The 19817-nt window shown below is 41.9% G+C and overlaps 1 protein-coding gene across 3 annotated transcripts in view; it reads left to right on the plus strand.

The window, feature by feature from the left end:
- ATP6V0D2 (ATPase H+ transporting V0 subunit d2) overlaps positions 1-19817 on the plus strand; it is a 116068-nt gene that overhangs the window by 65175 nt on the left and 31076 nt on the right. For all 3 annotated transcript variants that reach the window (XM_070075274.1, XM_070075273.1, XM_002710673.5), the window contains one exon: positions 8008-8179. In XM_070075274.1, coding sequence (XP_069931375.1) covers positions 8008-8179 — 172 coding nt within the window. The remainder of the gene's footprint in view (positions 1-8007; positions 8180-19817) is intronic.

Genomic DNA, 19817 nt, shown 5'->3' on the forward strand with positions numbered 1-19817 from the left:
AGGTCTGGCTCACTGATGTGCACCATTCCAGCATTTCTTCAGAACCTTCTGCATTTTCTAAAGCTATTCCATCAATCACAAATTCCATTAACCATCCAGTTTGCATGGGACACACTTATCCCCTTTTAAGTCCCCATTCAAGTCAGTTCCTCTCGAAGCCATTTGCCAGTAAAATGGACCTGACAAGTCTCCACTGCATGCTCTACTGTAACATGGAAGAGACCTCATTCTGGGATGTTTTGCATAGATATGTCACCCTGTGCCAAGACCTACGCTTCACTTGTCTCTCCAGATCCACAGACTATCACAGCTAGGGGCTTAACTTGTGAATGAGGAAATGAGCCATCTCCTAAACTTTTAAGCTTCTTAAGGGCAGAAACTACACCTTAGACTTTCCTCCCTCCTGCCTCTCAGAACCTATCATTGTTACAGGCAGGAATCTGAAAGCACACATTAGAAATGGGTTCAAGCGCTCAGCCTTGAGTATGGACCTTTCTTATCTGATATGTAGATGAAGTCTCCTTGGCTTAACTCTCACTTCACTAGCACGGTCATACATATCTGGAGATGTTTTGTAAACTGTCCCAGGCACTGCTGGACTATGCCAGTGAAATTCAGTGTGTATACAATAGGCATTAGTTTTCCTTCTTCTGCTAGACTTGGGAATTCCTGAAATAGTTTGTTCCGTGTCTTGGTTTTGATTGGTGGTGTTTGGTATATGACCGTTTAGCTGAGTCCATTCCCCTTTAGAGAGCGTCAGTTTTGGAAATACTCATTCTGATGAGTAAGAATCAAAACGAGTAGTTTCTGCTCTGGTAACACTCATTGATACACTCTGTGGCCACCAGTGTGGCCACTGGTATATTGGTCCTCAGTTTTAATTGCAAATTAAATAAAATTTTTGAGGCTCATCTATGTGGAAAAAATTCCATTCGGTGCTGTGGGGAATAAGAAAAACAATAAGACACTGTGTACAACCTAAAGTGCTATTGAGTTTAGAATATATCATAAAAATTAAAATTGGAAATATAAAATTGGTTTAAACCCACACACAAAGGTGAACCAAATGTCGAATATTAATAGGTTGGAAAAAGACCAATGAGATGGGATTTGGTGGAAGAAGAGTTAGATGACAAGACATTCTAGGCAGGCAGAGAAAACTCATGAATTACAGATAGGAAAATACAAAATATCTAGGTGGACGACAAGCCAGTTTGGCTGCAACACTGGAATACCTAGAGATAAGGCTGGCATTTAGGTTCGGAAAAATGTTGAAGTGCCTCTGTCTGATTATGGAGTTTCGAGATATTCAAACTAACATTGAAGGAGGACCAGACTGACATTGGAGCCTTCAGTGGAATACTTTTGAGCATGGAAAACATGCACAAGTTGTTTCTCTGAGCCTCAGTTCTTTCATCTATGAAATGGGGGTGATTGTTAAGGGTAAGAGACAATGTATATAGAAACCATTCTCTCAGTGATAAAACACTCCACAAATTCTATGAACATTGGGTGTTTTAAGATTTATTTATTATTTGAAATTCAGAGTTACAGAGAGAGAGGGAGAGACAGAGAGAGAGAGATCTTTCACCAACTGGTTAACTCCCCCTGATGACTGAAATGGTCAGGGCTGGGCTAGGCAGAAGCCAGGAGCCAGGGGCTTCATTTGGGTCTCCCATGTGGATGCAGGGGCCCAGACATTTGAGCCGTCTTGTGCTGCTTTTCCCAGGCCATTAGCAGGAAGTTGGATTGGAAGAGGGGCAGCCGGGACTTGAACTGGCCCCCATATGGGATGCTGATGTCACAGGCAGCAATTTTACCTGCTACCCCACAAAGCCAGCTCCTGTGAACATTGCTTTTAATCTGCCTAAATCTTCTAGCTGCTTGTAGGAGGATCATTACAAGATCAAAACAACAAAACAATTCTTAGGAAACATTAAAATAGAGGCAGGCAGAGCTTGAGGAGAAATGAGCCAGGAAAAAAATCAAAAGAAATCACCACAATATTCCAGGTGCAAATGGCCATCCTAAACCACAGGAGCAAAGGGCCAAAGTCAGCAGAAATGCGGATGCGGTGAAAGAAGCACCCCATGGACTCTGAAGTTTTGACAACATAAGAACAGCAGATAATTATCAAAGAGGAAGGGAACAATGCCTGATTTTTTAAAAAATATTTATTTGTTTGAAAGTCATAGTTGCAAAGAGAAAGAAGGAGAGGCAGAGAGAGAGAGAGAGAGAGAGAGAGAGAGAGAGGTCTTCCATCTGCTGGTTCACTCCCCAATTGGACACAATGGCCGGAGCTGTGCTGATCCAAAGCCAGGAGCCAGGAGCTTCTTCCGGGTCTCCCCCGTGGGTGCAGGGGCCCAAGGACTTGGGCCATCTTCTACTGCTTTCCCAGGCCATAGCAGAGAACTGGATCAGAAGTGGAGCAGCTGGGACTCCAATTAATGTCCATATGGGATGCCAGCACTGCAGGCAGTGGCTTTACCCACTACGCCCTGATGCCTGATTTCATAGATACCAATAAACATGAAAAAATTATAAGATCTGATGATCTATTTTAATATATTTGTTGAGAAAATACTGGCTTAGCAAATAAAAGCCAAAGTCCTTAGCCACTGAATGAAATGATTTTGAGTGTGGCTGAGTACACGTGAGAGGAGGAAATGAGTACTTTGTAGGGGCTTCTGGAGCTGGCTGTTTTCCTACCTGCATCATCTTTTTAATCCCTGCGATGACCTGAAAGTATGGACTCTGTATCCCTGTAGATGAGGAAACCGAGTTCCTGAAGGTCAGATAACTTCCCTAAATTCAGCTCCAGCACAGTTCGCTGTCTTGACTCATTCACTAGCCAAGTGATCTCAGACAGTTCCTTTAACGCTGGGACTGCAACCCAGAGATGTGAGTTTTCCATCATGACCTGAGGCACAAGCCTGCGGGCACACTCTACTCACACACTCCGTGATGGACTCTGACTTTTGTCAAAGTGGGCCAACCTATTTCTTTTATTCTATTGCCCTTTAGGATCTATTACATTGATTTAGTTGGTAGTGATTCCACAGTTTAGAAAGCATTTCATTTCTTCATTGTAATAACAAAGGCTTTTTTAAAAAATCACTTGCTACATTACCTTTCTCAAAAAAAAAAAAAAAAAAAGCAGCATTGCTTTCTCAAATACTCCCTGTGGGAGGACCCCTCATTATTTTTAGTGGCTTGGGAGGTTCTGAACCCTACTCTTTTTCTAAGAAATCACTTAAGCTAATGCTTCAAAGTCTTTCAATCCTGCAGTAAAGATGCCTGTCTATCCCAAAATTATTTGCCTCAGAGTCCTGTTACCCAGATGTCTGTTTGGACAAGAATTTATGGAAAAACAAGACAATTAAGGGAACCCATTCTGAAAGCTGTAATACTGTGAGCACTGCTGCTATTACTGGCAGTCTGTCTTATCTCAGAGCAAACACTTCAGATCCAAGTGCCCCTTGGATCTCTATGATGATAGCGAAAGGAGCTGCCTTGATTTTTGTCTCTCCGCCCACTGCAGTACACAGGATTCCTGCGGGGACTGAAATACTACAGTCATTGACTTTCAGGATCGCATTGGCAGCTAAAAGGTTTGAAAATTATTTAACTTAAAAGAAACATATGTCATCTGAGCAAAATACCATGGTTTTGAAAGAAATACCATTTGTGTCACTTCTGTTGGCAAATATTCCTTGTTGCTGAGAATGCAAACTGTCAAATCACAGAAAAATCTGAGCTGCCAGAATAAAAGCCAAGTAAGCCATGGCAAAAAAATAAAAAAGCATAATTGTTCTAAGCTAATTAAATAGGTAATTGAGCAAATAAATTCAGCAGTCAGATAAAGAGCATCTCTGAGGCAAAATGTACTCCAGACGCCGAGAAAGAATGTCTGTATCCTGAATTTCAGCCAGTCATCAACCGCATTCTTTGCAGAGTTGCTCTTCCGCAGCCACTAGAACAGTCAATCCTTAGCCCAAAGTGACTCTCTGTTATTCTCAGAATAAAGATGTCATACCAAGCATTCCTTGTTGTCTACACCCTGCTCATTTCTTTGGCTTCAGTTCTTCTTAAATTTTATTTATTTTCACTTTAATTGAAAGTCAGAAAGAGAGAAAGAGAGATCTTCCATTTGGTGGTCCACTCCCCAAATGCCTTCCAAGAGCCAGGGTGGACCAGGTTGGGACTAGGCTAAAGCCAGAGACATGGACCTCAATCCAGGTGTTCCAGCTGGGACCCAAGAGCTTGAGTCATCGACTGCTGCCTCCCAGGGTGCTCACTGGCAGGAAGTTGGATCAGAAGCAGACCAGCCAGGACACAAACCAGTGATGACTTAAGTGGGCAAAGCACTCTTGTTTGGGCTTTAATTCTTACTTCTCCTTTTTCTAGCGCTTTTTAAAAAACTGACAAATAAAAATTGTATATATTCATCATGTACAGCATGATGTTTTGATTGTGTTTACCTGGTGGAATATTTAATTAACATATGCTTTGCCTCACATGCTTATTTTTTATGCTGAGAACACTTGAAATTGACTCTCTCGGTGACATTCAAAATACAATTTTTGATATTTTCTGTAGTCACTGTGTTGTACAAAAGCGCTCTAGAGATTATTCCATCTACCTAACCAAAATGTTCTATTCTTTGGCCAAAATCTCCCAAACATCTATTATCCTAGGCCCTGGTAACTACCATCCTATTTTCCATTCCTTTGAGTTCAACTTTTAAAAATTTAACATCCAAGTGCAGTATTTATCTCTCCTTGCCTGACTTATTTCACTTAATATTGTGTCCTCCATGGTCGTCCCTGTTGTTGCAAGTGACAGGATTTCCTTCTCTTTTTAAAGTTTTATTTATTTTCATTTTTATCTGAAATGAGAAATGAGAGCAATTTTCCATCCTCTGATTTATTCTCCAAAGGCCCCAAATAGCCAGGATTGTGTCAGGGCAAAGGCAGGAGCTCAGAACTCCATCTGGGTCTCCCAGTTGGATGGTAAGGACCCAGACACTTTAGCCATCATCTGTTCCCTACCTGGGGCCATATCTTCTTTGCCCAGTCATTTGCTGATGGGCACTTAGGGTGATTTCCTATTCTGGCTGTTGTATGTGATGCTGCAATGCACGTGAGTGTGCAGGTGGCTCTTTGACATACTGATTTCATTTCCTTTGGATTTATCCCCAGCACTGGGATTGCTGAATCATACGACAGCTCTATTTTTAATTTCATTCTGTTTCACTTAATGCTTCAATACTGCTGAACTTCTTTGAGCTTCTTGCTCATAACACAATGCTCACGGGATGCTTTTCTCCCACTCTCACACAGCACTTTAAGGCCATCTCTGGCCTAACTTATTTCTGGAAACTTGCCTGGGCTTCTCATTCCCATTCTTGTGGATCTTGGTCTTGTTTTCTGTCTTTTCAAAACACAAAATCTTTATCACCAATCTTACTACATTATTTAAATCGTTTGTACGCAGTTCCCTTCTCCCACACCAGATTATGAGTTCCCTTGAAGATGAGAAATATATTATCTCTGGTACATCTTTGGGTCTCTTGTAACTGACAGCACATAACGGATGCTTCATAAAGGTATGAATGAAAAATACAATAAGTTCTAGGATGCTCTATTGACTTTATTTATATGCAAGATGGTGCCAAAGACATTTTAGACATTCAGAAACACAGTTTGAGTGCTATTTAATCAATCACATAAATAAATGACATAACTAAGATAGAATAACTGCCTTTTGGAGTTAACATGCTTAAGAGAATATAACATCTTGTAATAGGTGGTATGGTAGAAGTATTTTCAAAGAACTTTGAAATTCAGCTGAATGCCATTGAATAGTTCTGCCTTAGGGAATTAAGGCTTTACTGAGCATATGATAATCCAACTGAATTGGCCCACAATAACACTCAGGTTTTAAAGATTTCTTTTATTTGTTTATTTGAGAGGTGGAGTTACAGACAGAGAAAGGGAGAGACAGAGAGAAAGGTCTTCCATCTGCTGGTTCACTCCCCAAATGGCCCACAATAGCTGGAGCTGGTCTGACCTGAAGCTAGGAGCTTCTTCTGGGTCTCCCACACAGGTACATGGGCCCAAGCACTTGGGCCATCTTCCACTGCCCTCCCAGACCACAGCAGAGAGCTGGATCAGAAGAGGAGCAGCAGGGACTTGAACCGGCACCCATATGGGAGCCTGTGCTGCAGACAGTGGCTTTACCTGCTATGCCACAGCACTGGCCCAACATGCAGATTTTAAGTGACTTTGAAGTTAGATGAACCTGACTTTGAATCAGTTTATCCCTCTGATCTTGAACAAATTAGTAATTTAGCTGAGTTTCAGTGCTCTTATCTTTAAAAGGCCATAAAAATCTTTTCTACCTCATTGGATTGCCATGAGTATTAAATGAGACAATTTAAGCTTAATACAATACCTGGCATATGATAAGTACTCAATAACTAGTAATTATTCTAGTATTATAACTAGACTGAATTACACATTATATAAGGAGCAAATCTGAAAAGGGATTGGGGGAGAAATTCTAAAGATTGGAGTGGGGTATGGGTGTTAGAAAACACGCAGTATGTGCAGGGGGAAGTGGCAAGTTAAGCTGGAACTCAATTCAATCCAATTATCTGAAAACCCAAGCTATTATCATTTTTTTTTTTTTGACAGGCAGAGTGGACAGAGAGAGAGAGAGACAGAGAGAAAGGTCCTCCTTTGCCGTTGGTTCACCCCTCAATGGCCGCCGCAGCCGGCGCACTGTGGCCAGCGCACCGCACTGATCCGATGGCAGGAGCCAGGTACTTATCCTGGTCTCCCATGGGGTGCAGGGCCCAAGCACTTGGGCCATCCTCCACTGCACTCCCTGGCCACAGCAGAGAGCTGGCCTGGAGGAGGGGCAACCGGGACAGAATCCAGCGCCCTGACTGGGACTAGAACCCGGTGTGCCGGCGCCGCAAGGCGGAGGATTAGCCTAGTGAGCTGCAGCGCCAGCCGCTATTATCATTTAAAAGATGTAAGGTAAAAAAAAAAAAAAAAAAGCCAGCACCGTGGCTCACTTGGCACCAGCACCCCAGGTTCTAGCCCCATTTGGGGCGCTGATTCTGTCCTGGTTGCTCCTCTTCCAGTCCAGCTCTCTGCTGTGGCCTGGGAAGGCAGTGGAGGATGGCCCAAGTGCTTGGGCCCTGCACCTGCATGGAAGACCAGGAGGAAGCACCTGGCTCCTGGCTTCAGATCGGTGCAGCACGCCGGCCGTAGCAGCCATTTAGGGGGTGAACCAATGGAAAAGGAAGACCTCTCTGTCTCTCTCTCTCTCTCACTAACTCTGCCTGTCAAAAAAAAAAAAAAAAAAAGATAAAGATGTAAGGCATAGTCTGGCGGAATGATGTTGGATTTCGAGATTAAGGAGACTCATCTAGTCTAAACTCAACCATTCTGTAACTCCACCATTTAGCTCCACTCAACTTGAATTTCTTCATCAGTAATGAAAGGACATCAAAACTGAGCCATGTCAGGTACTCCTTCCACTACCACCCCTCCTTATCCCCATGATAGTTATTACCAGTGAATTTCCTTTATCATCAATGTGGAGTGGAGCCTTAGTATTCTCTACAGTTTCCCAAGAAACTGTTTCTAAATGACTAAAACTGGCTCAGGTAAAATCTATTTGCCAGCTCTGGACTTGATGTTTGTTAGTATTTTTTCTTAGCTCTGCTAAGTAATATCACCTTTCTTATGGAATTGAGAATTTTTATGGTATGCTGGAATATATATATATGTATATATATATATACACACACACATATTCACATTAAATTGTTCATTAGAGATCAACACTCAGGTCCAAACCATATATGGGTCTTTTGTTAGAGTAATGAGATAATAAGCAATACTTAAAGTTGTCACAAATTCAATTAATGTTGAAAAAGCTTTTCATCCACGTTGGAAATGTAACCTGACTCGGGGCTTCATTTCATTTCAGATTTGAAAATTCATCTCCAGACCACTGATTATGGCAACTTCTTGAACAATCAAACAAATCCTCTTACTGTTTCCAAAATTGACACCGAGATGAGGCAGAAGCTGTGCAGAGAATTTGACTACTTCCGGAACCATTCCCTGGAGCCGCTCAGCACCTTTTTCACCTACATGACGTAAGTGACAATAGGAAGCCCCATTAAGCCCCAAAGTGATTGTGCAAGTGACCCCCAACAGTTACAGCGAGGTATTAGGACAGAAGGAAGCCCAAGAAATTTTCCCTTGTTTTGAACCTGAATATATTCTAGCTCCAGCAACTGATAAATTCACAGTGCCACATTATATATGTGTGGTGATGGCCTTTTCTAAAGTAATGCTTTCACTTTTCATTTGTAAAAATAACAAATAGTGCTGATGCTTAAGGTTACAACTGAAAGTAAACATATTGTGAAATTTTGAATGACTATTGAGATATCATAAATTTTTCATAAGGTCCTATCTACCTCTCCTGATGATCCTTGTAACAGTGTAAGTAGTCCCTGCTGTCATTAGGGGATATTACTTTTTTTTTAACCGGTGGTTCCAGTTTTTCAATGTGTGGACTCTTCACTCTAGAAAATGTGTGGTGTCCTCGCTTTGGCAGCCCATAGACTAAAAAAATGTTTGAACTTTTACACAATTGTAAATTGTACTTCTATTAATACAGCTAACATTAAATCCAGTGCTCACATGGGCCATTTGAAACATACTGCGTTGCTCTAGTTGTCCTAGCTAACAAGCTGAGAAAAAAGATTCACAGTAGATGAGCTGTGAATAATGCAGATAAAATTTAGATGTAAGGTACAGAACTATAAATGTTAGGGCTGGCATTTTGGAGTAGCAGGTAAAGCCACCGCCTGCAGTGCTGGCATCCCACATGGACCTGAGTTCATGTCTCGGCTACTCCACTTCTGATCCAGCTCCCTGATAATATCCTGTAAAAAGCAGCAGCAGATGGCCCAAGTGCTTGGGCTCTTGCTACCCACATGGGAGACTTGGAAAAACCTCCTGGCTGTTGGCGTAGGGCTGATCCAGCCATGGGTGTTGCACCCATCTGGGGAGTGAATCAGTAAATGAAAGATCTCTGTCTCTCCCTTTCTCTCTCTGTAACTCTGAGTCTCAAATAAATAAATCTTTAAAAAAAAAAAAGGAACTATGAAAGTTTAGATGTCAGGTATAAACTGCAGGTATAAACACAGAGACAGAGAGAAATCTTCCATCCACTGGTTCACTCCAAATGTCTATAACAGCCAAGGCTGAGCCAGTCCAAAGCCAGGAGTCTGGAACTCAATACAGCTCTCCCACATGTGTGACAAGGACAAAGTACCTCACATGTTACCCCTCAAGGTGCATGTTTAGCAGAAAGCTGGGTCAGAAGAGGAGGAGACGAAACTTGAACCAGGCACTCTGATATGGATTGCGGGCATCCCAATCAGTGAAGTTATTGCTGTGCCAACTTACTTGGCCTGCTATTGAAGATTTTCCATAATCTGGCTGTAGTTCAGTTCTGTAGTCTCCTCTCTCTGTTTCTCCCCCACTCCCACTTTCTGGCATGTCCCAAATCCAAACTGGCCTGCCACTCATGCAGGTGCCACCCTTCCCATTTACGTGCTTCAACCCCATGAACTGAGTGGAAGAAGCAGAACCAAATTCTACCCTTTTTCCAGGCTCAACAACAATGACAGCCCTTCTGGGAAGGCTTTCCAGAATTCCTGGACTGGGAATATCCAAATTTATGTCCAATCTTCATTCCTGACTCAATGTATATTTATAAATTCTTCAAAAAATATCAGCATCTTTGCTTTGCCTACAAATAACCATCAGAGGCAGGTTCAATGAGACAGGATGAATGTGTAAGTGGCTGAGGTGCTTTCTGAATGGACAGTATCACCTCTGTTTCGTTGACTGTGTTTGGGAACATGCGCTTCTTCAAGGACAGGGAAGAAAACAACCAGGCCTATCTGCCCAAGAAGACACTCCTTCTATCTGTCCCTTCTTCATTTCTCCGTCATCCATTCGACAGCATACAATGGTTCTGTCTTTGAGTCCAGTGAGTAAGAGAATAGAACTAAGAGCATCCAAATGTATCTGCTAAGCTGAACAAAGCTGGGTGTGTTCTAATTGCTACCCATGACTATAGTTTGAGGAGAAAATAATATGGCAGTCAGCAAGCTTTCTCACACAGTAGCAGATATTTCTTGGAACCTCACTGTGACAACCAGAAAACATTCCACAAACACAGAGCTGCATCCCAGGTCTTTGACACAAAAGAAAATCAGTATAAACTTTCTATTATTGATAGTGGGCAAGACCAGAATTAAAGGAAAGCCCTTCTCTTTGAGATTTCATATCAGATCATTTTGTTTGAGGATGCACTTTACTTAGTGAATAATATCTTTAGGAAAGAAATCAAGGGACATGATTACAGTCTTCCGAAATTTTGTAAAAGCACAAAGTAAAAGTCCCAGCTGCCTTATATATCCCCTTCTTCTATACTCAATTTTTTGCTCCCCAAATAATTTCTCATTTTCTTATGTGTTTGTTCTAGAAAAATCCTTACATTTGTATATATCTATTGGTATATACTCCTCCCACTCCATCTCCAAGTTTTAAATTACACTAATGGAATCATTATTTCAGCAGTTTTTTCCTACTAAATATTTCTTAGAAATATAATTATCACTGTTTTTCAATTTTTAGCCTCTATCTTTTATTTGTTAGCTTCTGAATATTTTACTCTGCTTAGAAAGTCTTCTCCACTCTAAATTCATAAATAAATTCATTTGTCTTTTTTTCCATTCATGTGTTGTTGGTTTTGCTTTGCTTTGTTTTTTATGCTTAGGCTTATCTTACAGTATATTTCAGTGTATAGAATGAGACTAGGAATTTAGCTTAAATTATTTTTCCCAACAGCGCTCTAATTGTTCCTGTCCCATTTCTAAAAATAAGCAAGTAGAAGACATGATCCTAGTCAAGGAAGGAAATCATTGTTGACATAACTCAGTGCTGATGTTCCTTCTTTGCCATCACTACTCCTTCTACAATCACCATGGGTTAAGGTTATCCTCGCCATTTTATTTGTAGGCAAGCAAAGATGCTGATATTTTTTTGAAGAATTTATAAATATACATTGAGTCAGGAATGAAGATTGGACATAAATTTGGATATTCCCAGTCCAGGAATTCTGGAAAGCCTTCCCAGAAGGGCTGTCGTTGTTGAGCCTGGAAAAAGGGTAGAATTTGGTTCTGCTTCTTCCACTCATTCATGGGGTTGAAGCACGTAAATGGGAAGGGTGGCACCTGCATGAGTGGCAGGCCAGTTTGGATTTGGGACATGCCAGAAAGTGGGAGTGGGGGAGAAACAGAGAGAGGAGACTACAGAACTGAACTACAGCCAGATCATGGAAAATCTTCTTTATTACATCAGCATGTTTTTCAAATGTACGTGTGTGTCTTATTGTGTTGGTGTCTGAAGGAACCTTACTAACACAAACATCTTTAGTAAGGAGAAATGCAAAACATAAAAGAGATGGTGTAAGAGGCCAAGTTTGCTCATGGGACTCTTTCATTCTCCCATTAGCGGTTGAGGTGAAGTAAAATATTGAGGCTTTGGAATGAATGAAACCCAAGTTGAGTTCTAATCTTCAACAGTCGTCCCCAAGCAGGGATCCCTCCTTCAAAAGTGCCTGTTCTGCATAACTACAGGGGCGTCACTGATTCCTGAGCTGAAGGATAAAATGGCCCTCGCTGTGTGGAAGTAGAAATGATGATCAAAATAGAAAGCAACATTCATGCAACGTTACCACTTGCTGGCAGCTGTGCTAAGTACTTTACAAACATCTCACTTAACCCTCCTGAAAGTCTAACTTGATTCTTATCACCATTCTGAAAATGAGGAAGCTAAAAGTTAAGTGCAGTAAATTGCCTGGATCTCAACTGTAATAAGTGAAGAGTCAAGATTGGAAGTAAATGTTGGCAGTAGGCTTATAAAACTATTCTATTCAATTTTAGTTGAGGTCAGAGATTCTGACCATGGTGATAACAAAGAATAGCCCCATTTTAACTGAGTTGAAAGCTACCAGGTTTTATACTTTTGAGCTGAGGTCAGACCTCACATAAAGGGAATTTTCCCAAAACATGCTGGGAAATGCACTAGTTCCAAGAATGACTGTGAGTCATTTGGGCAATAGTTCTTCTTATGTGATGATCTCACTGATTCATTGTTTCCTAATCACAGAATCTTAGATATGGAAGGAACCTTAGCATTGATTGAACAAGCATCCTCCTTTCATAATAAACTACCACGCTGAGACTTCCTTTACTATAAAAAACATATTAAAATGCACTGTTTCTTTAAAAAAGATTGCTTAAAATTCCTTATTTCTAGTCATTATCAGGATGTTTAAAATTGGAATACAAGGACACAGGTAATCACAAAGCCCTGAGTAGAAGGTTGATACAAAGTTAGAATTGCAAAAGTAGTTTTTGTTGTATTAATATTGTTACTAATGGATATATTTTAATTTATCTACCCTTCCTATTGGCTATATACTCTTTTAATTCATCCTTTTTGTATCTCTATCTGGACTTGTCAGTATATAGTGGTCTTTAAATATTGCCGACTCAATATATAACCCTGTATTTAGCAGCAACTTACACAGAGCTAAAAAATACATACAAAAAACTCAGTGTTTTATATTTTATATGGCACTTGAATATTGGTTATTTATTGCCCAATATGTTAGAAATAAGAAGTGGATATCACACCAACGGATAGATTCTGTGAGGTCAATTTAGTGTGTTTTTTAAATTAATACATTTATCCAGGGTTTATATTCTCCAATTAGTCTCTGTCTACAACACTCTTTGGTCTCACAAGCTCCATGTAGCCTGCTTATCAGACCCCTAAAGAGATTTACTTCAAACTAGAAGCGTTACTTGGATCGCTACACGAGAACTCTGCAAAGGTGCTTCTATCTCCATTTTTAAATTAGAGAAACTGAGGGTCAGTGAATTAATATTTTGCCCAGATCACAAAAGTAAGACTAGACAGGAATTCCACTCCAGTCCATCAGTCTAGAAAGGTAGTGATCTTGCCACCACTCCGGTAGTTTATAAAATGACAAGCCAATCAGAACCGTATGAGGGTCTTCACAAATATGCCATTGCTGAACCCTACTTCAGAACGTCCTGATCTAACTGGCCTTGGAGTAGGGCCCATCTGTATTTTAGGATGTGCCTAAGTTATTCCAATGAGTAACTTTGAAGTGTCTCATCATGTCGTCTCTTAACAGTTATGTATACTGATGGCACTATGTGCTTCTCAGGAGACCAGATACCTCAACTGCTCCAATGCCCACATGGTCTGAAACTCAGTCCATGGTTTGTGCCAAATTGCCAGGTCACTTGTCAGTCCAGCAGTATCCAGTTTCTCTCTGCGGAGTGTAGAGATTCATTATGATAGCAACAAGTGTACAAATAGGGAAAAGGTTTCTCACAGTGCTGAAATCACTTTTCTTATTTCTCTTCCAGGATATTTTGCAAAGCAAAGTGTCTAGCTAACACCCATGAACTTCCATTAATTGGAATTACATCTTGTCCTATTGGGAAATGCCCAAGGCAGCTTTACAGAAATGATTGAGGCAATCCTAGTAGAGTCGAAACATAAATTGATACAATAAATACAGTCTAAAACCTTACAAATTTTATGTGACATAATTGCTGTACATGTGAACTTGTTCTGAAAAACTAGAACAGATATTTTTACATACTTAATAGCAGGAATATCTGGAAGTTTTGAGCACTATAATTATACACAGTTGTGTGAAACAAAGGAATGAATCCAATAGCATTTTGCTGAAGAGACTATTTAATATAAGCCGGGTTGTTTTATTTTCTTCCTCCTACCCAACACTTCTCAGCAGCATTTCAACATCTCATCTCCTTTTACATTAGCCCCTCTTTTAAAGCATTCTCTCAAGCATTCAAAATATCCCCCTGTAGGGGCCAAAAGACTTCTGAGTATAGGATGATACAGTCTTCAGGGCTTCCACGGTGATCTGAGAATTAAAGGACCGCGAAAAGATATCTGTGGCTAAAGGCCACAAACTGAAGAAAGCTTTGCAGAGTCCCTCCCAGAGAATAATCAGAGCACTTTACTGCCCCCAGGCTGCGTTGGAAGCCATCTCTGCGCATTGCACTCTGCTGTACACCTGGGTGCTGTACAGCTGGGCTTGTCTGAGAGGTTTTTCCAGATGCTGAATGTCCAGTGCTAAAACCAGGGAAGGTCTTAGCAAACCAGATAAGCTGGCCACTCTATCACTTGATAGTCAACACATGAATCACACACTCTGGTTCACCGAGAGATCACATTCTAGTGATAATGTCCCCAAATGGTGGAAAAAATAAGACAAACTTAAGCAAAAGCCACGTTAGAGCCTTGAACATTCAATTAGAGGAACCTAGAGGACTGGAACTCTAATTCTGCTTTAAAAGATGCAGATAGGGTCAGCACTGTAGCATAGCAGGTTAAGCCAAAACCTGTGATGCTGGCATTCCACATGGGTGCCGGTTTGTGTTCCAGCTGCTTCCTTCTGATCCAGCTGCCCCTGCCAATGGCTTGGAAAAGGCAGCAGAAGATGGCTGATGTGCTTGGGCCCCTGTCTGCTACACGGGAGACCCAGAGAAAGTTCCTGGCTCCTGGCTTAGGCCTGGCTCAGCCCTAGCTATTGCAGCAACTTGGGGAGTAAACCAGTAGATGGAAAATTTTCTGTGTGTCTCTCTTCTCTCTCTCTGTAACTCTGACTTTCAAGTAAATAAATAAATTCTAAAGGAGCTGTCACTGTGGCGTAGCAGGTAAAGCTGCTGCCAGCAATACCCGCATCCCATATGAGCGCCAGTTCGAGCCCCGGCTACTCCATTTCCGATCTAGCTCTCTGCTATGGCCTGGGAAAGCAGTAGAAGATGGTCAAGTGCTTGTGCCGCTACACCCATGTGGGAGATCCAGAGGAAGCTCCTGGCTCCTGGCTCCTGGCTTCGGATTAGCCAGCTCCGGCCACTGCGGCCATTTGGGAAGTAAACCAGTGAACGGAAGATTCTCTAACTCTGCCTTTCGATGACATAAATAAATCTTTAAAAATAAATGAATAAATAAATCCTTAAGAAAAAGATGTTGCAGAGTAAGTAAAATTTGAGCCAATATTTAAAATGGACATAGATGGAAGGAATAAGTGAAGCATGAAGGGAATTTGTGTTTGGAGATGACAAGTCATCTCTGCTCCAGCTGGAACCTGGACAGAAGCAGGAGGAGCATGGGCTGGGAGAGGACAGCAAAGAGCCTGGCCAGGGTCAGGGTTTGACCCTAAGTCTCCAAGGAGAAACTACCTAGTAGGGAAGTCTTTCAGAGAGGTGCTGCCTTTTGCATGCTTCAAGTGTGCTACACACGGTGCCCTTCACTTAGTGGTCACACAGCCTGTAAGGTGAGGAGTATTTCACTCCCAGAAGACCATAACATAGAGTGGAGGAACACTTCTACCACCTCTGCTGTGTGACCACAGGCAGATTAACACTAAGCACTAGTGTCTCATCTAGCCAATGGGAGAGTCCCTGTTTTTAGGAGTATTGTGCACATGGTACTTGTTCAAGAGTTAGCAAGTGATAACATGGTGCTTATTTCCTGGAGCATACTTGAAAATAAAATGTCCAGAGCAAGTGTTTCTCCTAGCAGTCAAAATGCCAGTTAAGATGCCCACGTCTTCAGCACAGGGATTGGAATGCTGCTTGAGACACCCACATCCTGAATCCAAGGGCCTTGTTCGAGTCCCAGCTCCTCTGCTTCTGATCGAGTTTTCCATTAAGATGTATTCTAGGCCCAAGGACGTATGTCACTGCCACTCACAGAGGAGACCCACATTGAGTTCCAGGCTTCTGCCTGGCCTAGCCCTGGTAGTTGCCAGCACTTTGGGAGTAAACCAGCAAATGGAAGATATTCTCTCTCTCTCCTCTCTCCTCTCCTCTCCTCTCCTCTCCTCTCCTCTCCTCTCCTCTCCTCTCCTCTCTTCCCTTCTCCTCTCCTCTCCACTTTCAAATAAAATGAAAATAAACCATTTTTTTTTAAATGATGCCCACATTCCACTTGTCAGTAGCTACACTGGACACCTGGCTCTGGCTGCTGATTCCATCTTCCTGCTCATGCAGACATGTGGAGATCTGGGTTGTGTTCCAGACTCTTAGCTGTTCCAGGAATTTGGGGAGTGAACCAGTGAGTGGAAGCTCTCTCGTTCCCCTCCACCCTTTCTTTCTCACAAATACAATTAATAAAATAAGGTAGGAATGAAAGGGAGTTTCACAATAAATAAATAAGTAAAGTATCTAAGTCCTTGTAGCTAGTAAGTAGAGCATCTAAGATGTAACTTCAGGGCACTCCAAATAGTGTTGCAAAGTTGCTACTTCTAAAAAAATGTTTTGAATTTTGAATTTTTACTGCCTTGCAAAGTGAGGGGACTGATCTTATGTATATTTTAGGAAAGTGATTCTGCTGGTTTTATAAAACATATATTCCATCAGATTTAAAGAAGAAGCTATTGAGAAAATTTAGACTGGAAATATCAAGCACAGAGATAAGGAGGGGACAATGTTTTTTTTTAACTTTTATTTAATAAATATAAATTTCCAAAGTATAGCTTTTGGATTACAGTGGCTTTTCTCCCCCATAACCTCCCTCCCATCTGCAACTATCCTATCTCCCTTTCCCTCTCCCATCCCATTCACATCAAGATTCATTTTCTTTTTTTTTTTTTTTTTTTTGACAGGCAGAGTGGACAGTGAGAGAGAGAGAGGGAGACAGAGAGAAAGGTCTTCCTTTGCCGTTAGTTCACCCTCCAATGGCCGCCACGGCCAGCGTGCTGCGGCCGGCGTACCACGCTGATCTGATGGCAGGAGCCAGGTGCTTCTCCTGGTCTCCCATGATGGTGCAGGGCCCAAGCACTTGGGCCATCCTCCACTGTACTCCCTGGCCACAGCAGAGAGCTGGCCTGGAAGAGAGGCAACCGGGACAGAATCCGGTGCCCCGACCGGGACTAGAACCCGGTGTGCCGGCGCCGCAAGGCAGAGGATTAGCCTAGTGAGCCACGGCGCCAGCCAAGATTCATTTTCAATTATCTTTATATACAGAAGATCAATTTAGTGTATACTAAGTAAAGATTTCAACAGTTTGCACCCACACAGAAACACAAAGTGTAAAGCACTATTTGAGTACTAGTTATACCATTAATTCACATAGTACAACACATTAAAGACAGAGATCCTACATGGGGAGTAGGTGCACAGTGACTCCTGTTGTCTATTTAACAATTGACACTCTTGTTTATGGTGTCAGTAATCACCAAGGCTGTTGTCATGAGTTGCCAAGGCTACGGAAGCCTCTTGAGTTCACCAACTCTGATCTTATTTAGACAAGGTCATAGGCAAAGTGGAAGTTCTCTCCTCTTTTCAGAGAAAGGTACCTCCTTCTTTGATGGCCCGTTCTTTCCACTGGGATCTCACTCGCAGAGATCTTTCTTTTAGTGGTTTTTGTTTGTTTGTTTGTTTTTTTGTTTTGTTTTTCCAGAGTGTCTTGGCTTTCCATGCCTGAAATACTCTCATGGGCTTTTTAGATAGATCCGAATGCCTTAAGGGCTGATTCTGAGGCCAGAGTGCTGTTTAGGACATCTGCCATTCTGAGCCTGCTGTGTATCCTGCTTCCCACGTTGGATTGTTCTCTCCTTTTTAATTCTATCAGTTAGTATTAGCAGACACTTGTCTTATTTATGTGATCTCTTTGACTCTTAATCCTATCATTATGATCCATTGTGAACTGAAACTGATCACTTTGACTAGTGAGATGGCATTGGTGCATGCCACCTTGATGGGATTGAATTGGAATTCCATGGCCCGTCTCTAACTCTACCGTTTAGGGCAAGTCTGATTGAGCATGTACATCTCCTCCTTCTCTTATTCCCACTCTTATATTTAACAGGGATCACTTTTCAGTTAAATTTAAACACCTAAGAATAATTGTGTGTTAATTAAAGAGTTCAACCAATAGTATTAAGTAGAACAAAGAGGGCCGGCGCCGTGGCTCACTAGGCTAATCCTCCACCTGTGGCGCTGGCACCCCGGGGTTCTAGTCCCAGTTGGGGAGCCGGATTCTGTCCCGGTTGCTCCTCTTCCAGGCCAGCTCTCTGCTGTGGCCCAGGAAGGCAGTGGAGGATGGCCCAAGTGCTTGGGCACTGCACCCGCATGGGAGACCAGGAGAAGCACCTGGCTCCTGGCTTCGGATGGGCGCAGCACGCCAGCCGTAGCAGCCATTGGGGGGGGGGGGGTGAACCAAGGGAAGGAAGACCTTTCTCTCTGTCTCTCACTGTCTAACTCTGCCTGTCAAAAAAAAAAAATTATAAGTAGAACAAAAAAGTACTAAAAGGGACAAAGTATTAAGTTGTTCCTCAACAGTCAGGACAAGGGCTTATCAAGTCATTGTTTCTCACAGTGTCCATTTCACTTCAACAGGTTTCCTTTTTGGAGGAGGGGACAATGTTTAGATGCATAGTTGAGGTAGACTTATCAGAATTAAGTATCTTGATATATGATGAGTGAAAGAAAGCAAGAAATGATACCTAGGTGTTCTAAGATGAGGAAAAAGAGGATTTGCAAGTAAGGCAAAGGTTTTAATTTTTTTTAATAAAAAAGAATAGGAGAGGCCAGCATTGTGGCGTAGCAGATTAAGCAGCCACCTGTCAGGCTGGCATCCCATGTGGGTGCCAGCTGGATTCCCTGCTGCTCCACTTCTGATCCACCTCCCTGCTGATGTTCCTGGAAAAGCAGTGGAGAATGGCCCAAGTGCTTGGGCCCCTATACACATGTAGGAGACCGGGAAGAAGCTCCTTGCTCCTGGTTTCAGCTTGGCTCAGCACCGGCCGTTGCAGCCATCTGGGGAGTGAACAAATGGAAGATTTCTCTCTCTCACTCACTCTCTCTCTCTCTCTCTCTCTCTGTGTGTGTAACTCTGCATTTCAAATAAATAAATCTTTAAAAATAGAATAGGAAATCCACTGAAAATTACAGAAAAGCAATTCACCCTTAATCCCACCTTCATTTGGCATATCACCATACTCTTTTTCTATATAATACATTCTTTTATCTATTTTCTTCTACTTAAAAGAGAGAGAGAGAGATTTTCCATTTGATGGTTCACTCCCTCAAATGCCTACAATAGTCAGGCCTGGGCCAGGCCAAAATCAGGAGCTAGTAACTCCATCCAGATCTCCCACATGGGTGGCAGGGACCCAAGTACTTGGGCCATAATCTGCTGCCTTCCAGGTACATTAACTGGAAACTGGATCAAAAACTGTGTAGCTGGGTGGCAAACCAGCATGCCAATATGGGATACGTGTATACCAGGCACTGACTTAAACCACCGCACCACAACTTCCACTGCTTGTTGTCTGTATATCTAAGAACTAAAATCACTGTCAGTTCTAACTTTGACTCTTATTTTTTCTATAAATGATATGGCCTTCCATCATCATGAACATCTTCAGTGTATTGAGTTTTGTGTTTTCTTTATCTCAAACTCTTGCATAGAACATAGTATTTTATCAGCTGAATTGTGATTTATAACAATCAAATTCCCAATAATATTATGAGGTTAACTATTTGGCACCTGTATTCATTTGTAATACTGAATCTCTGGCCAGAAAAATCTCTTCTGAGTCTTCAAGATTGGCTGCTGTAAGGGCTT

The sequence above is a fragment of the Oryctolagus cuniculus genome, chromosome 6 (assembly GCF_964237555.1).
Source record: "Oryctolagus cuniculus chromosome 6, mOryCun1.1, whole genome shotgun sequence".
In the NCBI taxonomy this organism is placed as follows: Eukaryota; Metazoa; Chordata; class Mammalia; order Lagomorpha; family Leporidae; genus Oryctolagus; species Oryctolagus cuniculus.